Here is a 17,467-nt window from a genome sequence, read left to right as displayed (position 1 = left end):
TTAAGTTAAAATAAAAGTGTTCATTCAGTATTGTTGTAATTGTCATTATTACATTATTGGTATCGGCTTTTTTGGTCCTCCAATAATCGGTATCAGCGTTGAAAAATCGTAATCGGTCGACCTCTACTTATGATACAACCATCCATGTTTGTCAAGGTCCTGATCATATGAACACTTCCAGTACTGGAGTAGCCTATGCTGGCTGATCCTTTGGGGATCAGCTTTAATCTGTATCCTGTGAACGGGGAGAATAAACGTTGAAAATTGAAACTAATAAATGGAGCCGGTGTTCTCCACGCCTACTGACTTGTTTCTCCTACACTTATTGAACCGTGGAATAGGCCTTGGAAGGACTCCAGCATATTAGAGTGAACACAAAGACAGACACTGAGTCAGAACTCGCTCTAGTCTCTCCTCTCTCCCACCCAGCAATGAATTCTCTGATCATTTGTTGTGTTTGTTTGATGCTCAGAGGTTGTAAATACTTCATGTGTGATCTGATAAGGGATGGCTCAAGACTGCTAAACTTCTGTTAACATTACTATGTGTGAGTGATTCTTGTAGGCACTGCTGGTAGGTGTATGAAGGCATATAGTTCTGCTGACACAGGAAGTCATGTGCTGCCTTACAGTCAGTATATCTGCTGTGGTGGTGGGGTTAGCAGATTAGAGATGGCTCCCCTCCACTGGTGACAGTAGAGTTAGTGAGCTATCTTCTACTTGTGTGTGTCACTCGGTCACACAGTCCATAACTGCGCAGTGTCATATGCTACCACTTCCGTCCCTGTACAGATCTCTCCATCTCTGACCTCTCTTTCTCCCTCCATTTTTGACAATGTGAGGCAATGAGGGAACATGATGCTATAAGAGAGGAGGAGCGTGACCTTGTGTGCACATGGTGTTCCACTGCACATTATCAACAGGTTTCAGTTCTGAGAGATATGGACAGAGTCAGACAGAGCTCTGACTACAGGGAAAGGAGGATATCTAGTCAGTTGTACAACTGAATGCATTCAACTGAAAAATCTCTGAATCAGAGAGGTGCAGGTGGCTGCCTTAATCAACTTCCATGTCATCAGCGCCCAGGGAACAGTGGGTTACCTGCCTTGCTCAGAACGACAGATTTTTATCTTGTCAGCTTGGGGATTCGATCCAGCAACCTTTCACTTACTAGCCCAATGGTCCTACCCGCCAGGCTACTTGCTGCCCCTACAGCCATTGACATGTGCTGTAATGCAGTGCTGTGTGGTGACTTGGGCTTTAGAACATCCCCCAGGCTTACCCAACCAGAATTATTTTTCCAGAATGGATTTTTCTAACAATCATTGGACACAAAATGGTCCCCATTCGACACTTGTTTCATATGAATATTGGCAAACACTGATACTGTTTCTTCGCTGTTTCCTCCACGTTCTCCATCTGTTAACTACACAATACAATCAAGTGTCTGTTTTGTTTGATTATTTACAACCAAGAGAGAATAGAGCCACCCTACCCAGTAGCAGCAGCCGCCGCTAATGGCAAAATTTAACCCATTGTGCTTTTTACAGCAAAACATATGACTGGCTCAACTGTTCTGGGGAACTACTGTAAGCTTCATATTGTAAAATAATGTGACCAATGAAATGAAGGATGGAATCTGCTTTATCTCCTAACATATTGCACAAGTTGACTCTACGTATTTATTAGCTTAAAAAGTAGCCTTAAATATTAAAATATATTGAACAACTTCAAAGAAATTGTTTTGACAGTATTGACGCTATTGGAAAAACCATCCTGTGAAGTTTTCCAAATACCCCAATATACAATTTACCACCCAAGCCTAGTATGGAACTCAACACAGCGGTCCTTAAACCACACAGAGCCTCTCCATACATCACGTCACATGTGTTGTGTCTGCTGTGTGCGGTGTGATCATGATGTCACTCTCAGATCCCTCTGAGGATCACACTAACCCTCTGGGGAGAGATAGGAGCTTATCATAGATTAGTAGTGGCTGCATGTATGCTACATCATTAAACATGATAAAAATCTCCTGGAACACGTCTAGGTTGACCTTTACTTACATAATGATAATATTACCCAGAAAAGTTTGGGTTTATCTGAAGTTTGATGTAGAGTCTGCCTATCCCGATAGGGCAAGGGTGGCTGGCTTCCCCGATTATAGGCTAGCAATTGGAATTTACTTGCATTAGCTTCTTAGTAACATATTCAATAGCCCCATCGAACAGGTGAGTGGTGAGGCTATTCCAGTCTATGATACAGATCACTCTACAAACCCCTCGCTATTGAATGTTTAGTGCTGCTATTTTTACACAGCACAGTGAGCACACCAGGGCCAAGGGTTTAATTTAAAGGGGTTCATGTTGAACATGTGGCTTCCTGTCAACAGCAAAACATATTTATAGACACCATTCATTGAAAACTCTGCTATTTGGTGTTTATACCATCCATATACCAACTCATGACAGATAGAAAAACTCATAATGGAAACACCCATTTTAGAGAACTATGAATGATAGACAAAGTTAGTTAACTGCACAGTTGATTGAATCCTTTCTTTCTTTCCATTCCAGCCATTAAGGTGAACTGCCTGGGATCATGTGGGGTCTCCAACAAAATGAACGACACGTCGTGGACACTGGAAGAGCAATACTTCAGCAGCACACTGTCTGTAGCTGACAAAGGTGAGGATTATGGAAGCCATTTTGCGGCTACTGATACAAAATATATAGAGTATAACATATAGAATGAGAATCTAAATAGAGGCTGGTCGAGTTGCAGCCCTCTTCATCTCTGTTGAATTATAAAATGCTGTGAAAATAATGTAGCATTCTGCCGCTCGATTAGGTTTTTGTCCTAAAAAGCGGTTTTGAACTTTTTATAGTGGTGATCATTCTGAAGTATAATTGCAATTTTACACACCTCTTGAGACCAAATACTGAAACTGCCAATCAACTGAAGTAATAGGTCCCTGCAGGGGTGTTCCTGTACTAAATGTTCTGTCTGCGAACGTGGCTCTACCTAACAATTGCTGATAAAGAGAAGGGATGTGCTGTGCTCCACAGAACCCATCTGTTTGTCTCCCGATGGTCTTGTGGTGGTGTTCTGGCGTAGAACATTCATAGTCATTTACTCTGTGTTATTCTGTAATTGTCACACCCTTATCTATTTCACTTGTCCCTGTGATTGTCTCCACCCCCTCCAGGTGTCGCTTATTTTCCCCGGTGTATTTATCCCTGTGTTTCCTGTCTCTCTGTGCCAGTTCGTCTTGGATGTTTTCAAGTCAACCAGCGGTTTTCCCATTCTCCTGCTTTTTGCATTCTCCTTTTTCTAGTCCTCCCGGTTTTGACCCTTGCCTGTTTCTGGACTTTGTACCCACCTGCTTGACCATTCTGTCTGCCTTGACCAGCCTGTCTACCACTCTGGACTCTGATCTGGTTTGGACCTTTTTGCCGGTCCACGACCATTCTCTTGCCTACCCCTTTGGAGTAATAAACATTGTAAGACTCCAGCCATTTGCTTCCTGTGTCTGCATTTGGGTCTCGCCTTGTGCCTTGATAGTAATGTATAAAGTATTTCATGTACACTGTAATTGTTTTGAGTGTTAATTATTTTATGACTAATACATTCTATTAGTTGAATTGAGTAAATGTGTTCCTTGTTTTACAGAGTAACTCTTTGATTGACTAAACGCTTATATTTTAGTAGGTCTATTGATAGTTGTAAATTACACTATACACATAGCACATGCTGGGGTACCACCTTGTCATCTATGATCTGCTTGCCTCTAAATGAATGCTAGAATATTGGTTGCCAGGATTAGCTATCTAGTCTCTTAATAATCACATAACGGTGCAAGTTAGACACATGTTCATTATAGTCATACTGAGAGGCCTTAATGAAGAACCCAGTTAAGTTGCTTCCTGTGAGCAACAGGTGCACCTTTTTTTGTTTATTATTAGTGTTATTTTGAAGCTCTTATGGAAAACAGCAGAAAATGTATGTAAATAATGATTGTGAAAAAAGAAAGAATCATTACTACAATGTGGCGTCATCTATAAATATGGGTGACGAAGGCTGCTGCCAAAACGCATCTGTTTTTCCTGACCTCTGTTAAGAAGGCATTAAAATGTAAAGACTATTTCAGTGAGTGCAGAGTTTTCCTTCTAGTGTGTTAATATTGTCCATACCTCAACATGTGAATGATCTGCCATGCATACGTGGTGAAACCTGTTGAGAATGTAGATTTGAGTGGAACAACACACTGGTACTGGAAGTCATTAAACCCAGGCAGGCCTGGTTGTGCTGTATGTGAGCTGTGGAGCATGCCCAGTAAGCAAAACTAGTATTTGACATTGACGTCAGGTCATTTTAGGTGCTGAGTGAAAGGTGAAAATATGTATTTTACAGATGTTGAAAATATGTCATTTCTGGACGTTGAAAAAAAATATGAAAAAAGTGTTATTTTGATATAATGCTTAAGGCATTGAAAATATATGTGTAGTTGAAATTTGGCCATAGAATTTTCAACATCTGTAAATGACGTATTTATATGTATTTTTACGTCCTGAAAATACGTAATTTACAGATGTTGAAAAAATGTATTTTTACGTCCTGAAAATACGTAATTTACAGATGTTGAAAATATGTATTTTTCGGTCATTGATTCTATGGCCAAATTTCAACTACACATATATTCTCAATGCAGTAATAAGCATTATATCAAAATAATAATTTTTCATGCCTCTTAACGGGATACTTTGGGATTTTTATCTACTTCTACTGAATAAAGTTAGAGGCTATTTTGTGAGCCAATGCTTACTAGCATAAGCGCAATGACTGGAAGTCTACGGTATCTACCAGCATGCTAGCTCATACCATAGACTTCGAGTCATCGCGCTAACTCTAGTTAGCAATTGCTCTAACTCTAGTTAGCAACTTCCTTCAAACTGCAAGCAGATATAAAAATGGTATCCACGAATTCATCTGACTCTCGGGAAGTAGGTAAAGGGCTTCATGGCCAAGATCCTGAAGTATCATTTAATAGGACAAATGAGCCAACTGAAGATTACAACAGAATATTTATTATTACTCCCATCTGTCACATGCACTTATGTTGGTGTTTATCTACCTTAGTTGAATGCGCTTGACTGACTAAGTCTCTCTCTAGATAATAGCGTCGGCTGAATGACCAAAATGTACACTTACAAAGCATGTTGGGTATTATTGTGATGAGCTCCACCCCCAAACAAGTACATATTTGGTCTGTGCGGACCAGATCCAAATCTGAACAAATCATATACTTCTAGGCTATGTTTCACAACTTTGAACATCACATTATAGTACGGCACAGCTTAGTGCAGTAGAGCACAGTAGAGTCAGTAGAGCACATGACAGTCATCAAGTTTTATTCAGTAGAGTAGAGTGTAGTAGAGTACAGTACAGTATAATTTAATTCAGTAGAGTACCGTGGAGTTTAATTCAGAAGAGTACAGTACAGTTTAGTTTAGTTCATTATAGAAGAGTACAGTACATTAGAGTAAAGTACATTAGAGTAAAGTTGGGTACAATACAGTACACTATACTTTACTCTGCTGTACATAACTGTACTATATTCTACTTTTCTTTACTATGTACTGTAATGTATTATACTATGATGTACTGTGCTGTTCAAACTTGTGAAACATGGTTGTCTATGATTTGGTCCGAACCTGATTTGGTCCGGACCAAATCTGAACCAATTATAGACGTCTATGTTTGGGCCAAATCAAGGCCAGTCCAGACCAGACCAAATCTCAACCAAACATAGACAGCTTTTTTTGGTCCTGTCGGGACAGACAACTGGGTATAATCCATGCTGGTTAGGTTAGCACACCACTACTATGTTGCTTAATGTTCAACTCTGCATCTCTCACCTATAGGCTCAGTGGTTTTTCACAGAGCTGGGAGGTGTTACTAGAGAGCAGTCTATTCAGCTCTGTCTTCCTTCTTTCTGTCTTCATTCTTCCAGTATACTCCATAGACTTTCCTTGTATATTCATATATTCAATATCCATACAGATTCATTAACCCATAATTTTGGTGTTGCAAGCACTTTTCTCCAACAACCCACTGAGCCGCCTGACCACAAACATTTAGAGAAAAGCCCCTCGTGTTGTGTTTGTGTGAATGTGCTATTGGGTATCGTCAAATACATACACTCCATGGCCAAAAGAATGTGGACACCTGCTCATCGAACATCTCATTCCAAAATCATGTGCATTAATATGGAGTTCGTCCCCCCTTTGCTGCTATAACAGCCTCCACTCTTCTGGGAAGGATTTCCACTAGATGTTGGAACATTGCTGCGGGGACTTTCCATTCAGCCACGAGAATTAGTGAGGTCGGGCACTGATTTTGGGCGATTAGGCCTGGCTCAAAGTCTGCCTTTCAATTCATCCCAAAGGTGTTCAATTGGGTTGAGGTCAGGGCTCTGTGCAAGCCAGTCAAGTTTTTCCACACCAATCTCAACAAACCATTTCTTTATGGACCTCACTTTGTGCGCAGGGACATTGTCATGCTGAAACAGGAAAGGGTCTGTTGCCACAAAGTTGGAAGCACAGAATTGTTGAATGATGTAGCGTTAAGATTTCCCTTCACTGGAACTACGGGGCCTAGCCCAAATCAGGAAAAAAAGCCCCAGACCATTATTCCTCCTCCACCAAACTTTACAGTTAGCAATATGCATTCTGGCAGGTAGTGTTCTCCTGGCATCCGCCAAACCCAGATTCGTCTGTCGGACTGCCAGATGGTGAAGCGTGATTCATCACTCCATAGAACGCATTTCCACTGCTCTAGAGTCCAATGGCAGAGAGCTTTACACCACTCCAGCCGACACTGGGCATTGCACATGGTGATCTTAGGCTTGTGTGTGGCTGCTCGGCCATGGAAACCCATTTCATGAAGCTGCTGACGAACAGTTCTTGTGCTGACGATGGTTCCAGAGGCAGTTTGTAACGGGTGTTGCAGCTTTAGCAAGGCGGAAGGAAATGTGACAAACTGACTTGTTGGAAAGGTAGCATCCTACGTTGACAGTGCCACTTTGAAAGTCACTGAGCTCTTCCGTATGGGCCATTCTACTGTCATTGTTTGTCTATGGAGATTGGATAGCCGTGTGCTCGATTTTATACACCTGTCAGTAACGGGTGTGACTGAAATAGCCAAGTCCACTAATTTGAAGGAGAGTGTGAATGTGAAACTATCAAACAGTTATTTATTTATTCAGTATTTATTGAAGCTGGTGTGATCACAGATTGTGAATTGCAAATATGAATCTATTCAGATTTGGCTGGCCATATTACTACTTGTCTAATAGACATTTCTTGCAGTCAATATTAATTACTGTCTCATTAACACTCAGTTGTGTAATGACAGATCAGTTCCATGCCTGTTTGTTTTATGTCCTAGTTAGTGTTTGTAATGTTCTGTCAATTCATTGGATCAGTTAAGGGAATTTAATTAGATGCACTTGAATGTCTTTGCTGCTCAAAATTCCAGTCGATAGAGCTGATTTAATATTTTTGATGTAGTTTAGCCTCACAGAAGCATGTGAAATCCAGGACTATTCTTAGATCAAAGAGCTGAAAGCAGTTGGAATCCAAGTACTGATTGTGCATGTTGCATACAAATAGGCGGAAGCATGCACAAACTCAAGCACGAGCCTTTACAGTGATTGTAGATGTTCTAGCATGCATGCATACAAATATGTTGGAAGTTATTTAAGAGTGACACCTTATTTGTTTTCATTTCTTTGTAGAATTCCAATGTGTGTACCGATCCTATACCACACATCCATCACGTAAACATCCCAAGAGATTATTAGAATCATCACTGGATGGGTTTGTGTAATTTACCACTTTTAACTATCCCAACACCTCTGACACACACACACACACACACACACACACACACACACACACACACACACACACACACACACACACACACACACACACACACACACACACACACACACACACACCAAAACTGAAGAGTCATAAATAATTAATTTCACATCCTCCTCCTTTTTATCTCAATGTTTTTTTCCTATCCCATTTTTCCTCCCAACAATGGGCTCCTCTGCCTCTAGGTTATGTGACACAGGCACAGTAGGGACACTGAGACAGGGAAGGGTACAGCAGTGGCCAACCACACAAGGGGACACGTGTGGCCACTGTGGCTGACTGTTAATGTGGTATGCCAGCCACACATGTAGGGGGGTTACGGGGATGAGGCAGCGTACCCTCCCATACTCTCCTACTTCTGTTCATGTGACCCTCAGATATATCCTGCAGATGGTAGGGTGGTGTGTGTGTGTGTGTGACTGCGGTAAGCTGTCAGTCATCTTTAGCCAAGCTGTGAAGAGGTGTTTGCATCTCATCTCTTTCCCAGTAGTCAGTGCATCAGTGCAAATTTCCTGTACAAGTGTCTTAAAGGCCTCTATTGCTGGCTTTGGGTTTTTAGGAACAAATAACAAGTGATTCTGTAACCAGGTTTCCATCCAACCTTTTTATGCAAGTAAAGTACATGTCAGATAAAAAAAATCAGAAAAAAATAAATATGCTAGACAAAGTGGGATCTTTTTGTGTCGATAATATGAATTAAATGAGAAATGTTGAGGGAAATGCTTTTATGCGAAAATATGGATATATTAACCATCATATGGAAGTAAACATGGAGTCACCTTGTGTGATCCTCCCACTACGTCTGGAAAGCATGCAGTTTATTAGGCTACAGATGAAATAAGTTATGATGAACTTCACAGGGTGGTAAAAGTGCAAGGTGATGTGCTTGAGGCTCCTTTACAATACATCTTAAGGGTTTTATTCTGGTAACAATGATCATCGACGCTAGGTTGTGTTAGGCAAATAAAAATTGTTTTTGTCCGTACTAATCTCATCATCATCTCATAGGTGCGCTCTAGTCAGCAGCGTGCAGATACAGTTCTGTAGCAAAACAAAACATTTTGGTGAGAAAGTCATCAGTGGAGTTGGAAATTCGATGGAAACCCATTTAACCTGTTACGGATGATGCGAATTCTCGCAGCTTTTCGCAACTTTTTGTTAAAAATCGCGCAACATTTCAACGTCCTGCTACTCATGCCAGGAATATAGTATATGCATATGATAAGATATGATAAGTATGTGTGTATAGAAAACACTCTGAAGTTTCTAAAACTGGTTAAATCATGTCTGTGGCTATAACAGAACGTGTTCAGGAGTAAAAATCCCAGGGAAAACTGTTCACCAAAAACACAAAAAAAATATTCATCCGCCAGTCTTTCAATTGTCTAAGGCGATAGAAAATAGATGAGGTTCCGTTTACAACGCCTACAGCTTCTACACGATGTCGCCAATACTGGCATTTCGTTGCAAGTTTATCCTTGGTGGGATAGGCACTTCCTGTCTTGGGGTGCACCCAGGAAATTATGTTTAGGTCTCGTTCAGGTATTTTGGGGGGTGCATGCTATCAGATAATAGCTTCTCATGCTTTCGCCAAAAAGCATTTTACAAATCTGACATGTTGGCTAGATTCACAACGAGTGTAGCTTTAATTGAGTACCTTGCTTGTGTGTTTTAATGAAAGTTTGAGTTTTACCGAGTACTACGAGTGGCGCTCTGAAATTTCCGCTGACTTTGGTTCCTGTTTATTCAGTACATGGGAATTTAACCACAAAATGTATGTTTATGTGTGCTGCACCATCATGCACTGCCTTTTATCTGCAACAACTCAATTTGATGGGAAAGTTTGGTAGGAAAATGCGCATATTGTTTTTATGCAGAGTTTTGAATATAAAACCTGTCGCCAATTGGATGTTAACCTAGCTGGTTACCATGAGGGGCCCCTGTGTTGAGGATCAGCGTGGCGGATGTGTTGTTACCTACCCTCATCACCTGGGGGCGACCCGTCAGGAAGTCCAGGATCCAGTTGCAGAGAGAGGTGTTTAATCCCAGGGTCCTTAGCTTAGTGATGAGCTTTGTGGGCACTATGGTGTTGAACACGGAGCTGTAGTCAATGAAAAGCAATCTCACAGGTGTTCCTTTTGTCCAGGTGGGAATGGGGAGTGTGATTGAGATTGCGTCATCTGTGGATCTGTTGGGGCGGTATGGAAATTAGAGTGGGTCTCAGGTTTCCGGGATGTGAGCCATGACCAGCCTTTCAAGGCACTTCATGGTTACCGACATGTTACCTTTGTTTTCTTGGGCACAGGGACTATGGTGGTCTGCTTGAAACATGTAGGTATTACATACTCGGTCAGGGAGAGGTCGAAAATGTCCGTGAAGACTTGCCTGTTGGTCCGCGCATGCTCTGAGTACACGTCCTAGTAATCCGTCTGGCCTTGTGAATGTTGATCTGTTTAAAGGTCTTGCTCACATCGGCTACAAAAAGCTCACAGGTCTTGCTCACATCGGCTCACAGTCATCTGGAACAGCTGGTGCTCTCATGCATGCTTCAGTGTTGCTTTCCACGAAGCGAGCATAAAAGGTATTTAGCCCGTCTAGCAGGCTCGCGTCACTGGGCAGCTCGCGGCTGTGTTTCTCTTAATCCTGTATTGACGCTTTGCCTGTTTGATGGTCCTTCTGAGGGCATAGTGGGATTACTTGTAAGCGTCCGGATTTGTGACCCGCTTCTTGAAAGCGGCAGCTCTAGCCTTTAGCTCGGTGCGGATGTTGCCTGTAATCTATGGCTTCTGGTTGAGATACAGTTGAAGTCGGAAATTTACATACACCTTAGCCAAATACATTTAAACTCAGTTTTTCACAATACCTGACCTTTAATCCTAGTAAAAATACCCTGTCTTTGGTCAGTTAGGATCACCACTTTATTTTAAGAATGTGAAATGTCAGAATAATATTAGAGAGAATGATTTATTTCAGCTTTTATTTCTTTCATCACATTCCCAGTGGGTCAGAAGTTTTCATACACTCAATTAGTATTTGGTAGCATTGCCTGTTAAATTGTTTAACTTGGGTCAAATGTTTCGGCTAGCCTTCCACAAGCTTCCCACAATAAGTTGGATGAATTTTGGCCCATTCCTCTTGACAGAGCTGATGTAACTGAGTCAGGTTTGTGGACCTCCTTGCTCGCACACGCTTTTTCAGTTCTGCCCACAAATGTTCTATAGGATTGAGGTCAGGGCTTTGTGATGTCCACTCCAATAGCTTGACTTTGTTGTCCTTAAGCCATTTTGCCACACCTTTGGAAGTATGCTTGGGGTCATTGTCGATTTGGAAGACCCATTTGCGACCAAGCTTTAATCTCTTGACTGATGTCTTGAGATGTTGCTTCAATATATCCACATAATTTTCCTCCCTCATGGTGCCATCTATTTTATGAAGTGCACCAGTCCCTCCTGCAGCAAAGCACCCCCACAACATGATGCTGCCACCCCCGTGCTTCACGGTTGGGATGGTGTTCTTCGGCTTCCAAGCCTCCCCCTTTTTCCTCCAAACATAACGATGATCATTATGGCCAAACAGTTCTATTTTTGTTTCATCAGATCAGAGGACATTTCTCCAAAAAGTACAATCTTTGTCCCCATGTGCAGTTTCAAACCGTAGTCTGGCTTTTTCTGGTGGTTTTGGAATAGTGGCTTCTTCCTTGCTGAGCGGCCTTTCAGGTTATATCGATACAGGACTCGTATTACTGTGCATGTAGATACTTTTGTACATGTTTCCTCCAGCATCTTCACAGGGTCCTTTGCTGTTGTTCTGGGATTGATTTGCACTTTTCGCAGCAAAGTACGTTTCTCTCTAGGAAACAGAATGCGTCTCCTTCCTGAGCGGTATGATGGCTGCGTTATCCCATGGTGTTTATACTTGCGTACTATTGTTTGTACAGATGAATGTGGTACCTTCAGGCGTTTGGAAATTGCTCCCAAGGATGAACCAGACTTGTTGAGGTCTACAATTCTGTTTCTGAGGTCTTGGCTGATTTCACAGTTTGTTTTACTTACTGCTTTAGCACACTCCGCCAACCCTGATGTCCTTGCCGTGTCTGAATCCTGGTTTAGGAAGGCCACCAACAATTCTGAGATTTCCATACCCAGCTACAACATTTTCCGTCAAGATAGAACTGCCAAAGGAGAAGGAGGTGCAATCTACTGCAGAGATAGCCTGCAAAGTTCTGTCATACTTTCCAAGTTCATACCCAAACAGATTGAACTCCTAATTTAAAAAATGAACCTCTCCAGAATTAAGTCCCTCATGTTGAAGCCTGCTATCGACCCCCCTCCCCTCCCAGCTGTGCCCTGGACACCATTTGTGAATTGATCGCCCCCCATCTAGCTTCAGAGTTCGTTCTGTTAGGTGACCTAAACTGGGATATTCTTAACACCCCGGCAGTCCTACAATCTAAGCTAGATGCCCTCAATCTCACACAAATCATCTAGGAACCCAACAGGTACAACCCTAAATCTGTAAACATGGGCACCCTCATAGACATTATCCTGACCAACTTGCCCTCCAAATACACCTCCACTGTTTTCAATCAGGATCTCAGCGATCACTGCCCCATTGCCTGTGTCTGCTATGGGCCCACGGTCAAATGACCACCCCTCATCATAGTCAAACGCGCCCTAAAACACTTCTGCGAGCAGGCCTTTCTAATCGACCTGGCCCGGGTATCCTGGAAGGATATTGACCTCATCCCGTCAGTCGAGGATGCCTGGTCATTCTTTAAAAGTAATTTCCTCACCATTTTAGATAACCATGCCCCGTTCAAAAAATGCAGAACCAAGAACAGAAATAGCCCTTGGTTCACTCCAGACCTGACTGCCCTTGACCAGCACAAAAAACATCCTGTGGCAGACTGCAATAACATCGAATAGTCCCCACGATATGCAACTGTTCAGGGAAGTCAGGAACCAATACACGCAGTCAGTCAGGAAAGCAAAGGCTAGCTTTTTCATGCAGAAATTTGCATCCTGTAGCTCTAACTCCAAAAGGTTTTGGGACACTGTAAAGTCCATGGAGAACAAGAGCACCTCCTCCCAGCTGCCCACTGCACTGAGGCTAGGTAACACGGTCACCACTGATAAATCCATGATAATCAAACATTTCAATAAGCATTTCTCAACGGCTGGCCATGCCTTCCTCCTGGCTACTCCAACCCTGGCCAACAGCTCCGCCTCCCCCACAGCTACTCGCCCAAGCCTCCCCAGCTTCTCCTTCACCCAAATCCAGACAGCAGATGTTCTGAAAGAGCTACAAAACCTAGACCCATACAAATCAGCTGGGCTAGACAATCTGGACCCTCTCTTTCTAAAACTATCCACCGCCATTGTTGCAACCCCTATTAGCAGCCTGTTCAATCTCTCTTTCGTATCGTCCGAGATCCCTAAAGATTGGAAAGCTGCCGCGGTCATCCCCCTCTTCAAAGGGGGTGACACCCTAAACCCAAACTGTTACGGACCTATATCCATCCTGCCCTGCCTATCTAAAGTCTTCGAAAGCCAAGTTAATCAACAGATCACTGACCATTTCGAATCCCACCGTACCTTCTCCGCTGTGCAATCCGGCTTCCGAGCCGGTCACGGGTGCACCTCAGCCACGCTCAAAGTACTAAACGATATCATAACCGCCATCGATAAAAGACAGTACTGTGCAGCCGTCTTCATCAACCTGGCCAAGGCTTTCAACTCTGTCAATCCCCGTATTCTTACCGGCAGACTCAATAGCCTTTTCTAATGAATGCCTCGCCTGGTTCACTAACTACTTTGCAGACAGAGTTCAGTGTGTCAAATCGGACCTCTGGCATTTTCTATCGGGGTACCACAGGGTTCAAATCTCGGACCGACTCTTTTCTCTGTATTTTTCAATGATGTCGCTCTTGCTTCAGGCTATTCCCAGATCCACCTCTATGCAGACGACACCATTCTGTATACTTCTGGCCCTTCCTTGGACACTGTGCTAACAAACCTCCAAACGAGCTTCAATGCCATACAACACTCCTTCCGTGGCCTCCAACTGCTCTTAAACGCTAGTAAAACCAAATGCATGCTTTTCAACCGTTCGCTGCCCGCACCCGCCCGCCTGACTAGCATCACCACCCTGGACGGTTCCGACCTAGAATATGTGGAAAACTATAAATACCTAGGTGTCTGGCTAGACTGTAAACTCTCCTTCCAGACTCATATTAAACATCTCCAATCCAAAATTAAATCTAGAATCGGCTTTCTATCGCGCAACAAAGCCTTCTTCACTCACGCCGCCAAACTTACCCTAGTAAAACTGACTATCCTACCGATCCTCAACTTCGGCGATGTCATCTACAAAATAGCTTCCAACACTCTACTAAGCAAACTGGATGCAGTCTATCACTGTGCCATCCGTTTTGTTACCAAATCACCTTATACCACCCACCACTGCGAACTATATGCTCTAGTCGGCTGGCCCTCGCTACATATTCGTCGCCAGACCCACTGGCTCCAGGTCATCTATAAGTCTATGCTAGGTAAAGCTCCGCCTTATCTCAGTTCACTGGTCACGATAACAACACCCGCCCATAGCACATGTTCCAGCAGGTATATCTCACTGATCATCCCCAAAGCCAACACCTCATTTGGCCGCCTTTCCTTCCAGTTTTCTGTTGCCAGTGACTGGAACGAATTGCAAAAATCGCTGAAGTTGGAGACTTTTATTTCCCTCACCAACTTTAACAATCAACTAACCAATCGCTGCAGCTGTACATAGTCCATCTGTAAATAGCCCACCCAATCTACCTACCTCATCCCCATACTGTTTTTATTTTATTTACTTTTCTGCTCTTTTGCACACCAGTATCTCTACTTGCACATAATCTGCTCATTTATCACTCCAGTGTTAATCTGCTAAATTGTAATTATTTGCTCCTATGGCCTATTTATTGCCTACCTCCTCATGCCTTTTGCACACTCTGTATATAGACTTTCTTTTTTCTACTGTGTCATTGACTTGTTTATTGTGTTATTGGCTTGTTTATTGTTTACTCCATGTGTAACTCTGTGTTGTTGTCTGTGTCACACTGCTTTGCTTTATCTTGGCCAGGTCGCAGTTTCAAATTAGAACTTGTTCTCAACTAGCCTACCTGGTTAAATAAAGGTGAAATAAAAAAATAAATAAAAAAACAGTCAACTTAGTGTATGTTAACTTCTGACCCAGTGGAATTGTGATACAGTGAATTATAAGTGAAATAATCTGTCTGTAAACAATTGTTGTAAAAATGACTTCTGTCATTTAGATGTCATGTCAAGTAGATGTCCTAACCGACTTTCCAGAACTATAGTTGGTTAACAAGACATTTGTGGAGTGGTTGAAAAATGAGTTTAAAAAAAAAATACTACCTGGAACTACCACCATTCTCGTTGTCGGAGAGTCAGAGAATGCATTTGGCATCATGGCCGCAAGGATGAAGATTTTTGATGTACACACAGACCCAGTTCTTTATGTGCACTGTGTTTTAATTTAGATTAGCTTGAACTACACCACAAGTAGAAAAAAAGCCAGTAAAATCTGTGGCACACAGCTCTTCTGTACTTTGTCAGCGCAAATAGAATGCGTTCAAACACCTTGTGTTGCGATGAAGTAATGCTTTTTCAGCACACAAATAAACCTTTATTATTGCTTCTGAAAGTAAACCACAGTACAAAATGTCTGTTCTCTGCTGAGAACAGACATGTAAACAAGTGTCTATGGAATAAAACATGTCAGTATAGTTACAAATATTTCTGAATATACGTATTTCTTAACAGTAGTACAACAGTGTCTGCTATGAACAGACATGTAAACAACAAAAGGGTGAAATATGAAGTGTCAAGAGTGTAGATACAAATATTTATGAGCCATATAAATATTTCGGAACAATAGTAAAACAGTGTCTTATGAACAGACATGTAAGACACACAACATTGCGAACAAGACATGTCTTCAATCAATGCCTTTGTGAGTGATGTCTGCAGCTGTTTTCTCCCTTCTTCTCACACCCCTGCTACAGAACTACTGCTGCTGCTCTGTGGCATCAGTGGAGTAGATCTTGGAGGTGGGCCCAGGATAGAGCTTCCCAGGTCCAGCATGGAGATGTTTCTAATTCTGCACTGCAACTCAGTGCGGGAGATGGGCTGGGAGGCGACCACCAGTCAGTACTGGGGGTAGAGGTAGTGCTTGGGGCCGGTGAACAGGCTGTGCTGGGACGCAGAGAACAAAACCAGGTGCTGTCTCCATTCACTGGTGTTTGTATCTTGAAAATAAAAAAGTAGAGGGCTATTTAGTACACATCCAAAACATTAATGAACGTCAAAAATCATTAACCGAGACTACAATATAATGTACAGTATAACTTCCTTCCATCTCATATTGCTCAAATAAACAGCAAACCTGGTTTTAACAAAAGGTAAAGCGGCACAAACAAAAACATCACGAAATGTCATCATAATGTCGAACTGTACCAAACTGGTGGTGAAAATATCTTTATAATACAACTGCTCTATATTGTTGCATAGCTAGAAACGCTGTACGCGTTTTCAACTGTCTTGAACTGCAGTAGACGGCTCTGTCTCTCACCTAGAGCTCATTTGAAATACAGCCCCATCAACTTTGTTTAAGTTTCCCTGTACTGTACTTTCTCTCAGCAGCATGTGGAGACTGGTTCTCTACAAGGTTGAGTGAGAAAGCTCTACAGAGTTGAGTGAGAAAGAGAGAGCGAGAAAAGGTGGAAGAATGTGGCTACTACATGAGGCACCTGCAGAGTTGCTTTCATAGCGTGACACCCTTGCCTTTTCTTGCAAAGAGATGCTTCCTCTAACAGTAAACAAGTGATGTAAATGAAAATGTGGAATTCCCTGAGCGCTTCCCCTTTAGGAAATGGACACAAACGGAAAACACATTGATGTCTTGATGCAGTGAACGAACACTGCTATCTGAACAATTTTAATTGGACTGTCGGCTTATGAGGAAATTAATGGCCAGAGAGGCTTTAATGTCTACAAGGTTTTCTATATTATGAAACCTACAGTATCTATTGGTTTATCGCCTCCATTGGCACAATGTTCTTTTAAAACCACATTATGAGTGAAATATGAGTGTATTCCCACAAAACTTTCAAAAACTCAAGTTGTATTATCTGTATTATCAGAAGTGAAATGATGTCTCTGGAACTGCAGTTGAACAATGTTGTTGGTTTATCACATAAACTTCACTCTTAAATTAAAAAAAGGTTTCCAAAAGGTTTCTGCGGCTGTCCCGATAGTATAACCCTTTTTGTTTCCAGGTAGAACTCGTTTTGGTTCCAGGTAGAACTATTTTGGGTTCCATGGGGTTATTCAAAGGGTTATCCTATGGGGACAGGCAAAGAACCCTTTTTGGTTCTAGATAGCACCTTTTTTTTTTTTAAGAATGTAGGTGAACCCTCAGCCCTGCAGGTGTGGTGCTTAACCTAGGGATCTCCATGGT

At 42.2% G+C, this 17,467-nt stretch overlaps 1 protein-coding gene across 2 annotated transcripts in view; it reads left to right on the top strand.

The window, feature by feature from the left end:
• arrdc1b (arrestin domain containing 1b) overlaps window positions 1-17,467 on the top strand; it is a 69,009-nt gene that overhangs the window by 41,294 nt on the left and 10,248 nt on the right. For both annotated transcript variants that reach the window (XM_021590984.2, XM_036967977.1), the window contains one exon: window positions 2,576-2,686. In XM_021590984.2, the coding sequence (XP_021446659.1) occupies window positions 2,576-2,686 (111 nt within the window). The remainder of the gene's footprint in view (window positions 1-2,575; window positions 2,687-17,467) is intronic.

This window comes from Oncorhynchus mykiss, chromosome Y (genome assembly GCF_013265735.2).
Source record: "Oncorhynchus mykiss isolate Arlee chromosome Y, USDA_OmykA_1.1, whole genome shotgun sequence".
NCBI classification, from domain to species: Eukaryota; Metazoa; Chordata; class Actinopteri; order Salmoniformes; family Salmonidae; genus Oncorhynchus; species Oncorhynchus mykiss.
The sequence above is the reverse complement of the archived record's forward strand: the minus strand, read 5'-3'. Positions and strand labels throughout refer to the sequence as shown.